We start from the raw sequence: 16,026 nt of genomic DNA on the forward strand, positions 1-16,026 counted from the left end.
TCCGAAATCTATGTCAGTCATTACCGACTTACTCCCTCAAAATCCACCCCTGGAGACGGGCAAAAGGACTCATCAGGTAAAGGTGCTTGCCACCAAACCTGAGGACCCAAGTTTGACTGCCAGGACCTACACCGAGGAAGGGGAGAACTGACTACTATAAGTTGTCCTCTGATGTTCAAATGCATCCCAGGGCACACCCCACTCTGCATACAAAATAAACAAACAAACAAACAAGTCTACCCTCGGAGCTGGGGGCATATTTCAGTAGGTAGAGTGTTTGCCTAGAATGTATGAAGCCCTGGGTTCAATGGTCAGCACCAGATAAATGGGGCATTGTGGGGCACAGCTGTAACCGGAGCTAGACAGGTAGAGGCAGGACGAACAGAAGTTCAAGTTTATCATTGTCTGTATAACAAGTTCAAAGCTAGACAGAGCTACCCGAGACCCTTTCTCAAAGAAAGAAGGAGAGGAAAGTAAAACCTAACTTTAATCCATTTATATTTCTGACAAGGATGAGGATTTCAAAGGGGGCAAAATGTGGATCACATTGGGGCTGGAGAGATGGCTCAGAGGATAAGAGCACTGGATGCTCTTCCAGAGTACTAGGGTTTGATTCCCAGCTCCCACATGCAGCTAACAACTGGAGCTCCTTCCAGGAGCCCAGTGCTTTCTTCTGGCCTCTTGCAGGCACTGAATTCATGTGATACACAGGCATACTTCAGGCAAAACACCCATACATATAAAATAAAAATAAGTGAATCTTTTTTCCCCTGTTATTTTGCTTTTTAAGATTGAGTTTCTCTGTGAAACCCTGAATAAGACAACAGGCTTATTCTTTTAATAGAAGGTTTGAATTTGGCCAGCAGCTACTCATTCGGTAATTCTATTCTCTTCTTCCCTTTATACCTCATGGCATCTTCCAACCACTCGTCATGTGCTCCCCCAACTAAGAGGTGAACCCAGAGTTCCCAGAGCCAATAGGCCCTACACAGCTAGACCCTTGAGCCTAGAAAGGTTTAAAATATTCAAATACCAAAGAATAACATAAATAAACATAAAAATTTAAGTGAGGTGGAAACATTTCTAGAAAAACGTGGGCCGGGCAGTGGTGGCACACACCTTTAATCCCAGCACTCGGGAGGCAGAGCCAGGCGGATTTCTGTGAGTTTGAGGCCAGCCTGGGCTACAGGGTGAGTTCCAGGACAGGCTCCAAAGCTACACAGAGAAACCCTGTCTCAAAAAACAAAAAAACAAGCAAACAAAACAACAAAAAAATGTGGAATGCCCAAATTGGCACAAAACAACACATACATGAACAGATCCAAAACCAGTGAAGAGAGTTCTAATAATCTAAGAGTCCACTTGGATGTGGTGGTGCAGGCTAACAACCCCAGCATTTGGGAGGAAGCAGGAAGATCAAGTTCAAAGTCATCCTCAGCTATATACAGAGCATGAGGCTAGCATGGGCTACACCAGACACTGCTTAAACAAACAAACCTCCTGGAAACAGTAAGAAACAGACGAAAACTCCGGGGAAGGTCTGTGCTCAGTGGTGAGTGTACACTTAGTATTCATGAGGCTTTGTGTTCCAATCCCAGAACCAAAAAAAAAAAAAAAGGGGGGATAACGCTGTGATAGAGCCTCAGTTGCTGCCCAGTCCTAAGGACCTGTGTTGGATTCCCAGCACCCACACAGAAAAACCTGAGAACTTGTTGGTCATGGTAGCACACACCTTTAATCCCAGTGCTCTTGAAGCAGAGGCAGGCAGAGCTCTGTGTGTTCAAGGACAACCTGGTCTACAGAGTGACTTTTAGACCAGCTAGGGCTACAAGTGAGATGCTGTCTAAAATAAACAAAATCCATAAAAAATCAAAACAAAAACAAAGTACACACACACACAGGCATGCACAGAAAATGTTAGATTGAAGCACAGCTCTTCTCAGCCCTGACCCATTTGCTGCCTCTTTTGAGGAGCTTGATATCCAGTGGTCTGGCCCTGTCAGGGGCCTGGAGAGCAAAGTAATTGTATAAGATCTCACGAGGCTCACTCAGGCTGAAGACAGGCTGAGGGACATGGCCTGTCTCAGGTATCAACTGGGTAGGCATCCTCACATGAGCTGAGGACCCTTTGAGATAGCAAGTTATGATGTCCCTTTCACAACAGGTGGGCAAACATAGGCCTAAAGAGGTAGGAGCTTACACCAGGCCAGCTAGCAGGGCCAGAGGCAGGGTGCAGTCCTGGGTCCTGTTGAACAGGATCTCTGAGAGGATGTCAGCATCATACACCTGGCTGACCCCTAGTACTTCTTGCTAGAGTCAGTCAGACTGGTCACAGCCTGGTTGTCATGGAGATGGCAGAAGGGGCAGTTCCAGAGCTGGCAGGTGGGGGTGGGAAAGGGCAGGGTACCAATATGCTAAACACTAACCAACTGTTGGCCAGGGCCACCACGGAGAGACCAAGGCAGAGCACAGAGCCCTTGGCTCCAGGAACAGCCACAAGGCTGTTCAAACTTCTATCAAGCATCTCTCCAGAGGAGCAGGTGAGAGAGGTAGGCACCGCTGGGGAACCTCCAACTGCCCAGCGGCATCTTCGGCCAAGAGAAGCTGGGACTGGCCGAGGCTCTTGAGGAACCAGAAGCCTAGAGCTCAGGTCCGGATAACAGTTAGGAAGGCCTGGAACAGGCACCATAGAGGACAGATGGAGCAGTCTGGGGACACTGCAGGGAGGAAAGAGCTTTTAGAAAACAGTCCTTCACTTCTGTGGCACTAAGTCTGGAGCCCTGTGCGACATCCAAAAGAATGGGAGCTTTTGTGGTGGTTTTGTTTTGGGAGGTGGTGGTGGAGGGTTTGTTTGTTTGAGGGCTCCTAACAAATTATCTGGGCTGTCCTAGAACTCACAATGCTCCTATCTCAGTTTCCTGAATATCTGGGGCTACAGGTATGTGTCTTCATACCCAGACATTTCCCTAAATTTAAAGAAGTCCAAACCAGGCATGCTGGTGCAGACTGTCGTTCCAACACTTGGGCAGTGGAGGCAGGAGGATCCGTAGTTCAGAGCTATCCTCAGCCACGAGGTGGGGGCACACACAAACGGGAGGCAGAGGCAGGCGGATCTCTGTGAGTTCGAGGCCAGTCTGGTCTACAGCCCGAGATCTAGGACAGGCTCCAAAACTATACGGAGAAACCCTGTCTCGAAAAACCAAAACCAAAACCAAACAAAACAAATGACAACAACAGCAATACAATACAATAATAATATAATGTAATGTAATGTAATAAATATAATACAATACAATAAATATAATATAATATAATATAAATTAATGGGGAACAGTATGATAATTGTATGTTTGTATGTACACAAGAAACAAATCAGGGCAATTCTGATCTCTGTGTTGGGAACATTTGGACACTTCTCTCACAGCAGAGTTCAATGGTGACAAATTTGGGATTTGGAAACAGTGACAACATATGTGGGTCCCAGCCCCACTACTCACCAGCCATGTGGCCTCTGCTCTTGGAAGTGCAAGAGCCTACCTAACTCTTTGCCTGAAAACGTGTAATAGCAAGCGTCCACTTCCCAGGGTGTTTCTTTGGGAAGGTCAAATATGTAACTGCCTAAAGGTGCCCATGTGTCTGCAGCTTTTGATTGTGTGTGTGTGTGTGTGTGTGTGTGTGTGTGTGTGTGTGCAAGTCGAGGTCATAGAACAACAGGTGGGAGTTGGTTCTCTCCTCTGTCATGTGGGTCCCAGGGATCAAACTCAGGTTGTCAGGCGTAGTGACATTGCCTTCCCCTAGTGAGTCACCTCCCCAAACTGGGTCTGCAACTCTTGCTATTTGAACAGAAGAGGTAGTGAGTGATCAGGGAGTTTTAGAGACAGCCACAGCTGGGACAGAATGCAAAGAGAGGCAGCCCCTCTCTTTGGAGAGATGTAGAGTGGTACAGGAGCTGCCTCTTCCCCTGTCCTGCCCAGGGGAGCCTTGGGAGTGGTGACAGCCTCCACAGTCAGAACCTCCAGCTGCAGAGGTCTCAGAGCGCGGGGCAGACGACAAGGAAAAAACGCAAGCCCCGGAGACGGAACAAGAAAGGACAAGGTTCAGCTGAGGCAGAGGAGTAAGCGGCTGGGGATGGCCTGGGGGGTGTACTGGGGACCAGGAGGACCCTCACTCTGACTTCTGTCCTCTCCTTCAGTCTCTTCAGCTCAGCTTCTCGGAAGCCTTCCTTCCCTTTCCAGTGGGCCTGGGAAAGCTTCGTCATAGATGGCCAGGCTCTGCTTCAGCAAAGTTCCTCCGTGGTCCTGGGCCAACGAGCCCTGCTTTTGCCCCCACCTGCCCCCCAGATCAAGTCCAGGCGCAAGTCAGTAGCCAGCCTCTCAGAAGACCTCGGCTTCTGCCAGAAGACAGAAGTGCAAAACCAGGAGAGGAGATATCAGCTGGGGGGCCGGGGCAACATCGCCCTCCCTCCAGGCACCTCAGAGAGCCAAGGGCTGGAGCCATGCAGCCATGGTGGCTTCTGGCCACTAGGAAAAGGGTCAGGCTCAGAGTCTGAGGATGTCTCAGAGGTAGAAGGCCAGGATGCTGAGGCGGCAGAGAGGGTTCTGAGCCCTGGGGAACTGCCCCAGCTCCCAGGGCAAGGCTTGACCTTGGAGGAGGAATGGATCTCAGAGGTGACAGAGGAGGAACACAGCGCCCCCCATAGGAGGAAGGGCAGCTCTCAACATAAGGGGAGGAATTCTGGAGAGAAGGCATCTGAAGAAAAGGGAAGCAGCCAGGGAAGCAGCTCCAGTTCCCACAGCCTCCGAAAGTCGCAGAGGGGGAAGTCCATGGCCAAGGATCTGAAGGGGCCCTGGGACCTGGAGCGGTTACACAGGCAGTTACAGGAGGAACTGGATTGTGGTGAGTGCATCTGGGAAGCCGGAGGTCCCTGGGAGCTGTGGGAGACCGGCACTCAGATGGAGGGTTGGGGTGGCGGTAATGGGGATAGGTAGTAGAGGTTGGGGTGGGCTAGGGATTGTCTGGGTGCTGGTTGGGACTGCCCAGTGACCCAGGAGACAGTGTGACCCTGACTTGATTTTCCTGTGGACAGGTCCTGAAAAGCAGACCTGGAAGGCTTTGCGGGCAGCTGTCCAGGCCTCTACCAGGAATAAGAAGACCTCTACCCTGGGAGATGATGAAAGTTTCTTGTCTGCCAATTTCCCCAATCGCACTTTCCATAAACGACAGGAGGCCACGAGGTGAGGAGGAAGAGGAAGGAGAGCAAGAGCTGAGGGTGAGGGTAGATAAGGGGCCAGTTTACAAAAGACACTCTCCTTCCAGTTCATTTATGCTTTGACCCATTCACCGGGCTTTCTGATTATCCAGCCATCCTGTTCTTGATAACGTCCATTGTCTATCTGTCCTACGGTATTGACACATGCCACTTCTCAGTCCTTCCTTTTCTTCTAGTCATCCTTCAGCCAATTCATGTGACATATGTTGAGTGTCTTCCTGGGGGTCCCCAGGATAGGAGGGAGCAAGATTGGGTCAGTCCCAAGAAGTTCAAGGTCTACAAAAGGAGTTGGGTGGCTTATGGATGATTAGTTCCAGCTACAACACTTGGGCTAGAAGAAGAGACCTCGGGCTCGGAGAAGCCTGGAGGCGAGGAGGCAACTGTTGACCAAGGGATGGTGAGGGCCTGAACCAGGGGCCAGTGTGGATGGAGAGAAGGGGACTCATTCGGAGTTCTTTAGGGACTTTAGTGTGTGTGTGTGTGTGTGTGTGTGTGTGTGTGTGTGTGTGTGTGTGTAACTGGAGATCAAACCCAGGGACTTGAGAATGCTGGGCTCTAATATTAAGTTATATCCTCAGCCACGATATCTAAAAAATTATCATATTTATTTACTTACTGTCTACGTGTGCAAGCATGTGAGTGCCACCGCATAGGTGTGAGGTCAGAAGACAACTTGAGGGGGTGAATTCTCTCCTCCTGCCACCTGGGTCTGGGACTGAACTTACACTGTCAGGCCTGGCAGCAAGCCCCTTTATCTGCTCAGCCATCTTGCTGTCCCAGCCCTGAGATTTTTTAAAAATAAAATTTTAATATACATTTGGTGTTTTGCCATGGAACTGGATTACAGACAGTTGTGAGCTGCCATGTGGGTACTGAGAATTGAACCCAGGTCCTTTGGAAGAGCATTCAGTGCTCTTAACCTCTGAGCCATCTCTTCAGCCCCCAGCCCTGAGATTTTTAGAGTCTGACTTTATGAGCCTTGGGGACTGATTAGAAGTGGAATGTGAGGGAGGGGTAAATTCAAATCACTCAGAATTATTATTATTTTTTTCTGATGAGGGGAGGTGACTGAAGCTTGGTCTCATGTATCTCAGGTTGGCTTACCGTGATAGCTGGAGCTACCTTGAATCCCTGATCCTTCTGGATCCTTCTGCCTCTGTCTAGGTGCCGAGATTACAGACCTGCACCACCACCCTTGGTCATCAGACTCTCAGAGTATCCTCTACAACCCTTTCTTACAGATTTACTCTTTATTAGTTTAAAATCATGTGTATAAATGGCTACATCAAACTAATTAAAACGTATATTATCACACATACTTCTTTTATGAACACCTAAAGTGTAATCTCTTAGTGATTTTCAAGTTAAGTGTGCTGTGAAAAATAATAGTCACCATATTGTAGGATAGATTTGTTTCTCTGTGTATTCCTGGCTGTCCTGGAACTCACTCTGTAGACCAGGCTAACCTCAAACTCAGAGATCCACCTGCCTCTGCCTCCCGAGTGCTGGGATTAAAGGCGTGTGTTATCATGCCTAGCTAGCTTGTTTTTTATACTTTTTTAACTTTCTTTTTTTTTCTTTTTTTTTAGTTTTTCGAGACAGGGCTTCTCCATGTAGCTTTGCGCCTTTCCTGGATCTCGCTCTGTAGACCAGGCTGGCCTCGAACTCACAAAGATCCGCCTGCCTCTGCTTCCCGAGTGCTGGTATTAAAAGCATGCGCCACCACCGCCCGGCTTAAAAATTATTTTTTAAGTTAATGTATTTTTACTTTATGTGTGTGGGTGATTTGACTGCATGTAAGTCTGTGCACCACATGCATGGCTGGTGCATGTGCTTCATGCACAGGAAGGCCTCAAGAGGGCATTGGATCTCCTGGGACCGGAGTTGGTTATTAATTAGCTGGCTTGTGGGTGCTAGGAATTGAACCTAAGTGTACTGAGCAATCCCCAAGCCATAAGGTTTATTTACTTTATTTCATGTGAATGAGTGTTTTGTCTGCATGCACGTCCACATACATGTCTGGTGCCCTTGGAGGCCCAGGAGAGGGTATCTGTTCCTTTGAACTGGAGTTGTAGATGGCTGTGAGAGCCCAGGTGGGTGCTGAGAATTGGGCCTGGGTCCGAGCCATCTCTTATCCCCTCCATACTGTTTTTATATTCCCATCTACTATGTACAAGGGTTCCCACTTCCCCACTGTCACCCTGTGGACAGTGGCTCGCATTTCTCAATCGTTTTGTTTGGGACAAGTCTTGCTATTTAGCCACAAATCTATGTCTGGTACTAGCTGTGCACCCCAGTTGGCACTGAACTTGCTGTAATCCTCCTGCCTCAGCCTTCCGTGTTCTAGGATTACAGGTGTTGCCAGGCGGTCGTGTCGCACGCCTTTAATCCCAGCACTCGGGAGGCAGAGGCAGGCGGATCTCTGTGAGTTCGAGGCCAGCCTGGTCCACAGAGCAAGTTACAGGACAGGCTCCAAAGCTACACAGAGAAACTCTGTCTCGAAAAACAAAAAACAAAAACCAAGAAAAAAAACCAGGTGTATATCACCATGCCTGACCTTTTGATCATTTTCTTTTTTAAAATTTATTTTGTGTGAGTGTAGGTGTGTATGTATAGTCCAGGAGTTGGTTCTCTGGTTCTCTCCTACCACTTTGAGGCAAGGTCATTCTCTTCTCTTCTCTCTCTCTCTCTCTCTGGTTTTTTGAGACAAGGTTTCTTTGTGTAGCCCTGACTGTTCTGGAACTCACTTTGTAGACCAGGCTGGCCTCGAACTCAGAGTTCTGCCTGTCCCTGCCTCCTGAGTGCTGGGATTAAAGGTGTGCGCCAGCACTGCCTGACAGTTTAATGGTTTTTTATGACATCGGGGCATATGATATTTCCAGTTCTTTTTTCTGTTAAGATAGCTTTAAAGCCCAACGTGGTGGTGCAGCCTGTAATCCCAGTACTCTGGAGGTGGGGGCATGAGGTTCAGAAGTTTAAAGTCACTCTCAGCTACAGAAAGAGTTCCAGGCCAGACAGGGATAGATAAGAAATGAAATGAACAAAATACATAGCTAGAGACAGAGACTCCTAGAGAGGAAATAGAGTAGCCAAGGGAAAGACTTGATTGATGAGAGGACATTGGCCATGATATCCAGGGGAAGAATGTTCCAGGTTTGTCTAGTTGCTATTCAGCTATCCACACTTTTTGCCCACATGTTCTTTCAACATTTTTATTCTTTCCCACATACTTATCCATCCGACTGTCCATCCATCCAACTGTCCATCCATCCGACTGTGTCTCAAGCTGTTGGGCATTAACCTAGTGGCCGTCAAGTGAAGTGGTTAGAGATCTGGTCCTTTCTCACAGACAGACGCTGGGCAAGGAAATGTGAGGACTGCAGAAAGGTGCCAGGCTGTGCGCTGATCTCCTCGGGGCTCAGGAGGCCTCAGCTGAGCTCTACAGCGTTCAGGAGGCCTGAGCCAAGTGTTAAGAACTGGATCTCAAACCGGGCAGGAGTGGCACATATTGTTAATCCCAGCACTCAGGAGCAGAAGGAGTCGAATCTCTGAGTTTGAGTCCAGCCTGCCAGCCTGGTCTACAGAGCGAGTTCCAGGACAGTCAGGGCTACAGAGAGAAACCCTGTCTCAAAAACAAAACAAACAAACAAAACAAAAAAAACAGCCGGGTGGTGGTGGTGGTGGTGGTGGTGGTGGTGGTGGTGGTGGCGGCGGTGGCGGCGGCAGCACACACCTTTAATCCCACCACCCAGGAGGCAGAGCCAGGTGGATCTCTGTGAGTTCGAGGCCAGCCTGTTCTCCAAAGCGAGTTCCAGGAAAGGTGCAAAGCTACACAGAGAAACCCTGTCTTGAAAAACCAAAACCAAAACCAAACCCAAAACAAACAAAAAACAAAAACCCAAAACAAACAAAGAACTGGCTCTCACTGCTGAAGAATAGGGTAAGGCCTTAAGGCCTTAAGCTGGCTGTAAGCCATCACAGGCAGGCTCCAGGAATCATGGCTTCCATGACAAATGCCATTTGTTTCCCAGGCCCTTGGCTCTCTGAGACACAAACTTCCTCCCACAGCCCCTCCTCTAAGGCTTACATGTTCCTCTATGCTTCTCTGACCTTCTTTGAATCTCCTGACCCCCCCATAGACATCTCCCTTTCCTTCCCAGAAACCTGCTGCAGGCCTGGGAACAGCAGCAGCTGGAGGAGCGGCAGCAGGCTGAGATGCGTCGGGTCCGGGAGCATCAGGTGCAGCAGCAGGTAGCTCGCTGTCTGGCAGCCTACACACCCAGAGGGAGCCGAGGGGCCGTGGCTGCTCAGCGCAAACTGGAGGAGCTGAGGTAGGAGGCCAGGCTTTGGAGGGCCTGGCGGCGGCATGGCGGGGAGGGTGTGCTGGGTGTCAGGATGCAGGACCCCACAGCAAGCAGGCCAGACCCCTTAGCTGCATTTTACAAATGAAGATGCTGGGCCCCTGGAGAAGGGCTGGGTCAAGATCATTGAGTTATTAATAGTCACCCCTTCAGATTTCATCCTCATGTTCAAAGCATTCTGCATACAGTCATGATTCCAAATCTTCTTTTTTGGTTTCTTAGTGTCAGACATGCTTGTTATAAAAATCGAGGATGGCTGAACATGGTGACACACACCTTTAATCCCAGCATTCTGGAGGCAGAGGCACACACACAGTCTGGTCTAGTGAGTTACAGACCAGCCAGGGAGACACTGTCTCAAAACAAAATGTTGAATTGCTGGAGAGATGGCTCAGTGGTTAAGAGCCAGATGCCCTTACAAATGACCTGGGTTCAGTTCTCAGCACCCACATGGTAACTTACGATCATCTGTAACTCCAGTTTCAGGGACTCCAACCCTCTTCTTCTGGCCTTTGCAAACACCAGGCACACATGTGGTACACTTACATACATGCTAAACTCTCATAAATATAAAATATATATATTTAAATGTTGAAGACTGTAGAAACAGTTGCTGTGATAAACAGTTCCAGGGGCTCCACTCCTGGAGACAATTAGTACGCACGTTCAGCCGGAGTAATGAGTTTTATTATCTTTCCATGTTTTTGCTGTCCCCCTTTTAAGATAGGGTCTCTTTATGTACCCCTGGCTGGCCTGGAAGCCAGGGTACACATGTAGGCCTGGCTGTCACAGAGATCCTTCTGCCTGTCTCCTAAGTACAGGGATTAAAGGCACCACTCTGCCCAGCTCTCTTTTTCTCTTTTGTGATAGGGTGGTGGCCCAGGCTGTCTTGGAACTGGATATATAGACCAAGCTGACCTTGAATTTATAGCAATCCTCCTAAACCTAAGTGCTAGGATTTAAGGTGTGCACCACTACACCCAACTCAGACTATACTCCTAGGAAGCAGCTCCACAAATGAAGCAGTTCTTCCTAACAGGCCCTGAGTTAGGTAGTACCAATACCCACACAGTCCTACAGAGGAGGAGCTGAGGCCCGGAGAGCAGAGAGTTTCAGTGATTTGCCCAGGTCTGAGGTAAGCCCTGGAAGATGTTTGGTTACTGTCTTAGGGTTTTTATTGCTGTGAAGAGACCGTGAAGAGACACCATGACCACAGCAACTTTTTTTTAAAATTTAATTTAATTTTGTTAATTATAATTACAGGGCCATGGCTCAAGCCTTTTGCTAGCTAGCTTTTATATCTTAAATTAGCCCATAACTATTAATCTATGTATTGCCACATGTTCCGTGGCTTTACCTGCATCCCATTACATGTCACAGCAACTCTTATAAAGGAGAACATTTAATGGGGTGGCTTACAGTTCAGAGGTTTAGTCCATTGTGATCATGACAGGAAGCATGCAGACAGACATGGTGCTGGAGAGGTAGCTGAGAGTTCTACATCTTGTGCAGGCAACAGGAAGTGAACTGTCTCATTAGGTGTGGTTTGAGCACATAGAGATCTCAAAGCCCACCTCCACAGTGACCCACTTCCTCCAAGACCACATCTATCCAACAAGGCCACACCTCCTAATAGTGCCACTCCCTATGGGGGCCATTTTCTTTCAAACCACCACAGTTACCTTGCTACACTGAGTGCTTTAGTGTTTGCTCTTCAGTGACATGACACAGAGTTCCTGCAAAGGCTCAACCTCATGACACAGATAGCGTGACTAAGATCAGTCATTTAAGCCGCTGACGGGAACACCGATGGGGTCCTCTCCATGCTTTTTTTCTTTGGTTCAGGAGGTGTAGGAAGAGGCACCAAGGACATGGCAGGGCTCAGATGACCTATGCTGAGTCCGTCTTGTTATGCCTACTTCATTTTTAAATTATTATTATTATTATTTATATTTTAAGACAGGATCTTTCTATGTAGTCCTAGCTGTGTTGGAACTCACTGTGTAGAGCAGGCTGACCTCAAACTCATAGAGATCCTCCTGTCCCTGCCTTCCTAGGACTGGGATTAAAGGCATGTGTCACCACACCTGGCTAGCTCAACTTCACAGATAACTTTACAGAACAGAGTGTCTTTTAGGGACATGTGTTGCCTCCTCGTTTCTCCTTGTAAGGAACCTTTTTGAATTCACAGAGAATCTGCCTGCCTCTGCTTCTCAAGTGCCAGGATTAAAGGTGTGCGCCACCACTGCCTGGTAACTTCTTAACGCACTTCAGATGACAATTCGCAGACGTCACTTCTCTCCTTTCGCCAAGTGGGTCCTGGAGATCGAACTCAGGACCTCAGGCAGGGCAGCAGACACCTTTACTCACTGAGCCATCCTGCACCTCCCCCCACACCTGTGTTTCTTTTGAGCTAGGGCTTTCTGGAGCTCAGGCTGCTCTCAGATCTGGCAGTCTGCCTGTCTTGGTCTCCTGAGTGCTGAGATTACAAACACTTGCCAGCATGCTCTGCTAGCTCTAGCTCTCTAGGAAGTGGTAAGAATAACGCCTATTCTCCAGCCAACAGGCACAGGAGAAGGGTGCTAGAGTCTTGTTGCTTCCAGCAGGCTGAAGGCATAGGTAGCCCTTCCCTGGCAGTCTTCCAGCCTGCCTGGGGCAGGTGCCACAAAGGAACTCTTTTCCCCACAAGATGGTCCAGTTTTACAACCCTGTTTCCCAGGAGGAGAGGCAAAGTAGCGGGACACTGTGGCAGGTCTGTCATCCTGTACTTTGGAATGACAGGGGTGTTATCTACTGGCACCAGTTCTCTCTTTTTTCTTTTTTGGCGTGGACTTCCTTTCTGACAGAAATGGTAGTAGATATCCAGCAAGAAGTTGGATATAACGGTGCACACATATCATCCCAGCTACTTACAAAGCTGAAGCAGGGGGATAGCTTGAGGTCTGGAATTTTGAGTCCAGCCTCAAAAACAAAACAAGCTTGACATAATGGTATATGCCTATAATTCTAGCACTTAGGAGGCTGAGACAACAGGATTGTGCATTTTGGTCCAGCCTAGACTACAAAGCACAATCCAGTCTCCAAAACCTAAACAAATAGATGCTTGGGAGACAGCTTAGCCAGCGGAGTACTTGCTGCATGAGGACCTGGACATTCATTTTTTTTTTTTTAATATAAAAATCAACCAAGTGAACCCAGGTGCAGCTGTGTGCACCTACAATCCCAATGCGTGGGAGGCTTGCTGACCACCTAGTCTAGCCAAATTGGTGAGTTCCAGGTTTAGTGAGAGACCCTGTCTAAAAAAAATAAGATGGTTGGCACAGTGGCACAGGCCTTTAGTCGAAGCTCTTTGGAGGGAGTTCCAGGCTAGTCTGGTTTACATAATGGGACCCTATCTCAACAAAACAAAACAAAAACTGTACAGCAAGAAAACCACAGGACATCATGCAAAAGGCAGAGTCCTAATGCCAGCGCATGACTGCCTCCACACCTGAGACCACCGGAATTCTCTCTTGATTGAATTAATGGTGCTGTACAGGGTCCTGGCATGGTTTTCCCAGTGGACATTGTTTTGGGTTTTTTCCAAAGAGCTTTGGCGTCATGGAGCTTTCCCACAGGTGTCCAGTGCATATGCCTGAGAGCGTAGAACAAGTTTCAGATCTGTCTGCTCATTGTCATTCCTTCTGTGTGTTCTGCCACTCCATGCTGAGCATGTCTTATGTGCATTAACTGACAGACACTTAGTCCTGTGAGGAGCGAGGTTAAAAGGCAGTGTAACACTGGGCTGGGTGAGCAGACTTGCAGTCTCAGGTAAGCCAAGTTGCTCTAGAACTGTGTAGCAAAGGATAACTCTGATCTTACTTTTACAAAATGGGTCTTTCTTCGGACTGCCAGCTCCTGAACAATGACACAGAGACTTTTTATTAATTATGAAAGCTTGGCCTTAGCTTTTAGGCTTGTTCCCACCTAGCTCTTATAACCTAAATTAACCCATTTATATTAATCTACGTTCTGCCTCGTGGCTCGTTATCTCTCCTCAGTACTCTATGTCCAACTTATCTGTGTCTGGCTGGTGAATCTCCCACCTCAGATTCTTTCCCAGAGTTCCTATCTCTGCCTGGAAGTCCCACCTATCCTCTCCTGCCTAGCTATTGGCCATTCAGTTCTTTATTAAACCAGTCAGAAGGTGCCTTAGGCAGGTGACATTAGAGACACATTTTCACACAGTGCACAAAAAGATTACCCCAACGCTTCTGCCTGATGGATGCTGGGATTGCAGGCACATCAAAGTGCAGACATGCAGTAAAGGACAGCTCCGTGGGCTCTGGAGCTTAGACCAAAGCTGCCAGCCGTGAGTGTGGCAAGCACAGTGACCTGCTGAGCCACCTAAACATCCTCAAACTGACTTTTGTAAATAGTTTTTCTCCAGTGCAGTCCAGATCTTTCTTTTGTTTTTGATAGTCTCACTCTGCAATCATCACTGGCCTGGAACTTACTCCGCAGCCCAGACTGGCTTTGAACTCAGGCAGTTCTCCTCTACTTCAGCTTCCCAAATGTTAGCCACCAGGTCCAGCTTTGGGAGGTGTTCTCTTATTTGCAATAAGCTGCAAGAGGGGGAGAACAGGGAGATGATTTAGGAAGGGGGAGGCTGTGCAGGCAGGAGCTGAGGAGCCAGGGCTGGTCCCTCCTTCGGGAGTGGCCAGAAGGTAGGGTAAGCCCTGGGTAAACAGCCTAAACTTGGGACAGGTGCTCAATCCTACAATTCTGGACGAGTCCCTGTGACCTTCCTGAGCCATCCGTAAAATGGGACAAATAAGTCCCACCCTAATAATCTCACACAAGAAATACAGGGCCAGACTGGGAATGAGATGGTTTTGTACGTCAGGGGAAACCTTTATATTAATAAGCTTCAATGAAGACCAGGAGCCTCTGGCCTGGGGAGTGTCCATGTTCAGCTGCCCAGAGGCCCGTCTTTTTCACAGGCGCAAAGAGCGACAGCGTTTTGCTGAGTACCAGGCAGAGCTGCAGGGTATTCAGCACAGGGTGCAAGCCCGGCCCTTCCTGTTCCAGCAGGCCATGCAGGTGAGGGAGATCTCTTTCTTAATAATCAGAGCCCCACAGTGCCCCCAGCAGCCTTGGTGAAGAACAGGAACCTTTCTTTTTCTCATCAGACCAATGCCAGGCTCACAGTAAATCGGCGCTTCTCCCAGGTGCTGTCAGCATTGGGAGTAGATGAGGAACAGCTGCTGGCTGAGGCGGGCAACGCAGAGGGAATTGCCCAGAAACACAGGTGAGGTGGGACAAGGCATCCACACCAGCTTCTGGTCCTTCCAGTGCTCTCCACATCACCCAGGAAGGTGGGCCAGTTACTGTTCCCGCCTCCACTATGACCAGAGGAGTAGGCCCTTACTCCAGGACACAGGGACAAATAAGCAGCAATGCCAGTCTGGGACTGAGCCAGAACAGGCCAAGCAGCAGGCGCCATACCGTCACCCTATGCCCACTGTCCCTGACACCTTAGAATAAGTAATCTGGCATAGAGCAGGGATTATAAGATTCACTTCACAGTAAAACACAAAACACCTTGAGACTGCAGGAGGGGTGTCCCTTCCCAGGGACTCACAGCAGCCTAGTGTAAGTTAGATTTGGACCCGCAGGGTGAAAGGCTGCATTTGGGTATGGGGTGGGGTGCTATGGAGCCCATTGGCCTCCATCTGTGTCTTTAAGGAGCCACCGGTCATTTGGAGTAGATATGGAGCCCTCTTCTCAGAGCTCCCCAAAGATAGAAGACACCAGCGACCAGCCTGGAAGACTCCCCTCTCCCACCATGGAACCAGCACACGGTCCCTGAGATAAAAATTAAATACTTTAAGGCAAGTACAGTGTGAGGTTTCTGAGCGGAGTTGGCTATGCGATGGGGGGAGGTAGTGGCATGTGGGTGGCCGAGACTTGGCCTGTTTCCCACTTATGCTGGGAACCCTGGCTGCACCCCTTCTTCAGCAAACACACGCTGTCTCTGCTGGAAAGGAGTCAGCTGAGGCTTCCCCATGCCTTCTCTAACATACATACACCTGGGGACCCAGAAATCCCAGTGAACAGGACCCTGCCTCTGAGGACTCCCAGTCTTGGAGTGGAGTTTTAAAGGAGCATGCAAATCACACCAAAACATGCGGAGATGTACTCCACAGGAAGCTGAGAGGAGCAAGCAAATACTATGAGAAGGGAGTGAGTGAGTGTGTGAACCCTTAAAAGCCCCTCTCCTCGCTGGGCAACGGGGGCCCACGCCTTTAATCCCAGAACTCAGGAGGCAGAGCCAGGAGGATCTCTGTGAGTTCAAGGCCAGCCTCGTCTATAGAGCAAGATCCAGGACAGGCACCAAAACTACACGGAGAAACC

At 48.8% G+C, this 16,026-nt stretch overlaps 1 protein-coding gene across 2 annotated transcripts; it reads left to right on the forward strand.

Moving 5' to 3' along the window:
• The first annotated feature begins 2,368 nt into the window (after positions 1-2,368).
• On the forward strand, positions 2,369-15,507 carry LOC114709188 (testis specific 10 interacting protein). 2 transcript variants are annotated; one of them, XM_037208253.1, is made up of 8 exons: positions 2,369-2,549; positions 3,975-4,114; positions 4,193-4,896; positions 5,087-5,234; positions 9,430-9,600; positions 14,613-14,712; positions 14,802-14,920; positions 15,358-15,507. In XM_037208253.1, the coding sequence occupies exons 1-8, from the start codon at positions 2,412-2,414 to the stop codon at positions 15,479-15,481; spliced, it is 1,644 nt and encodes a 547-aa protein (XP_037064148.1). In that variant the 5' UTR covers positions 2,369-2,411; the 3' UTR covers positions 15,482-15,507. The 2 variants fall into 2 exon arrangements, with proteins under 2 accessions (XP_037064148.1, XP_037064149.1); XM_037208254.1 differs by having other exon boundaries at positions 2,369-2,540.
• The last annotated feature ends 519 nt before the right edge of the window (positions 15,508-16,026 follow it).

The sequence above is a fragment of the Peromyscus leucopus genome, chromosome 1 (genome assembly GCF_004664715.2).
Source record: "Peromyscus leucopus breed LL Stock chromosome 1, UCI_PerLeu_2.1, whole genome shotgun sequence".
NCBI lineage: Eukaryota > Metazoa > Chordata > Mammalia > Rodentia > Cricetidae > Peromyscus > Peromyscus leucopus.

Excerpts from the sequence above, each read along its gene's own strand:
- LOC114709188 (XM_037208253.1), top strand. The coding sequence starts at position 2,412 with ATGCTAAACACTAACCAACTGTTGGCCAGGGCCACCACGGAGAGACCA. Across the intron at positions 2,550-3,974 it reads CAGAGGAGCAGGTGAGAGAG|GGGAGCCTTGGGAGTGGTGA; the intron begins GTAGGCACCGCT and ends TGTCCTGCCCAG. Across the intron at positions 14,713-14,801 it reads TGTTCCAGCAGGCCATGCAG|ACCAATGCCAGGCTCACAGT; the intron begins GTGAGGGAGATC and ends TTTTCTCATCAG.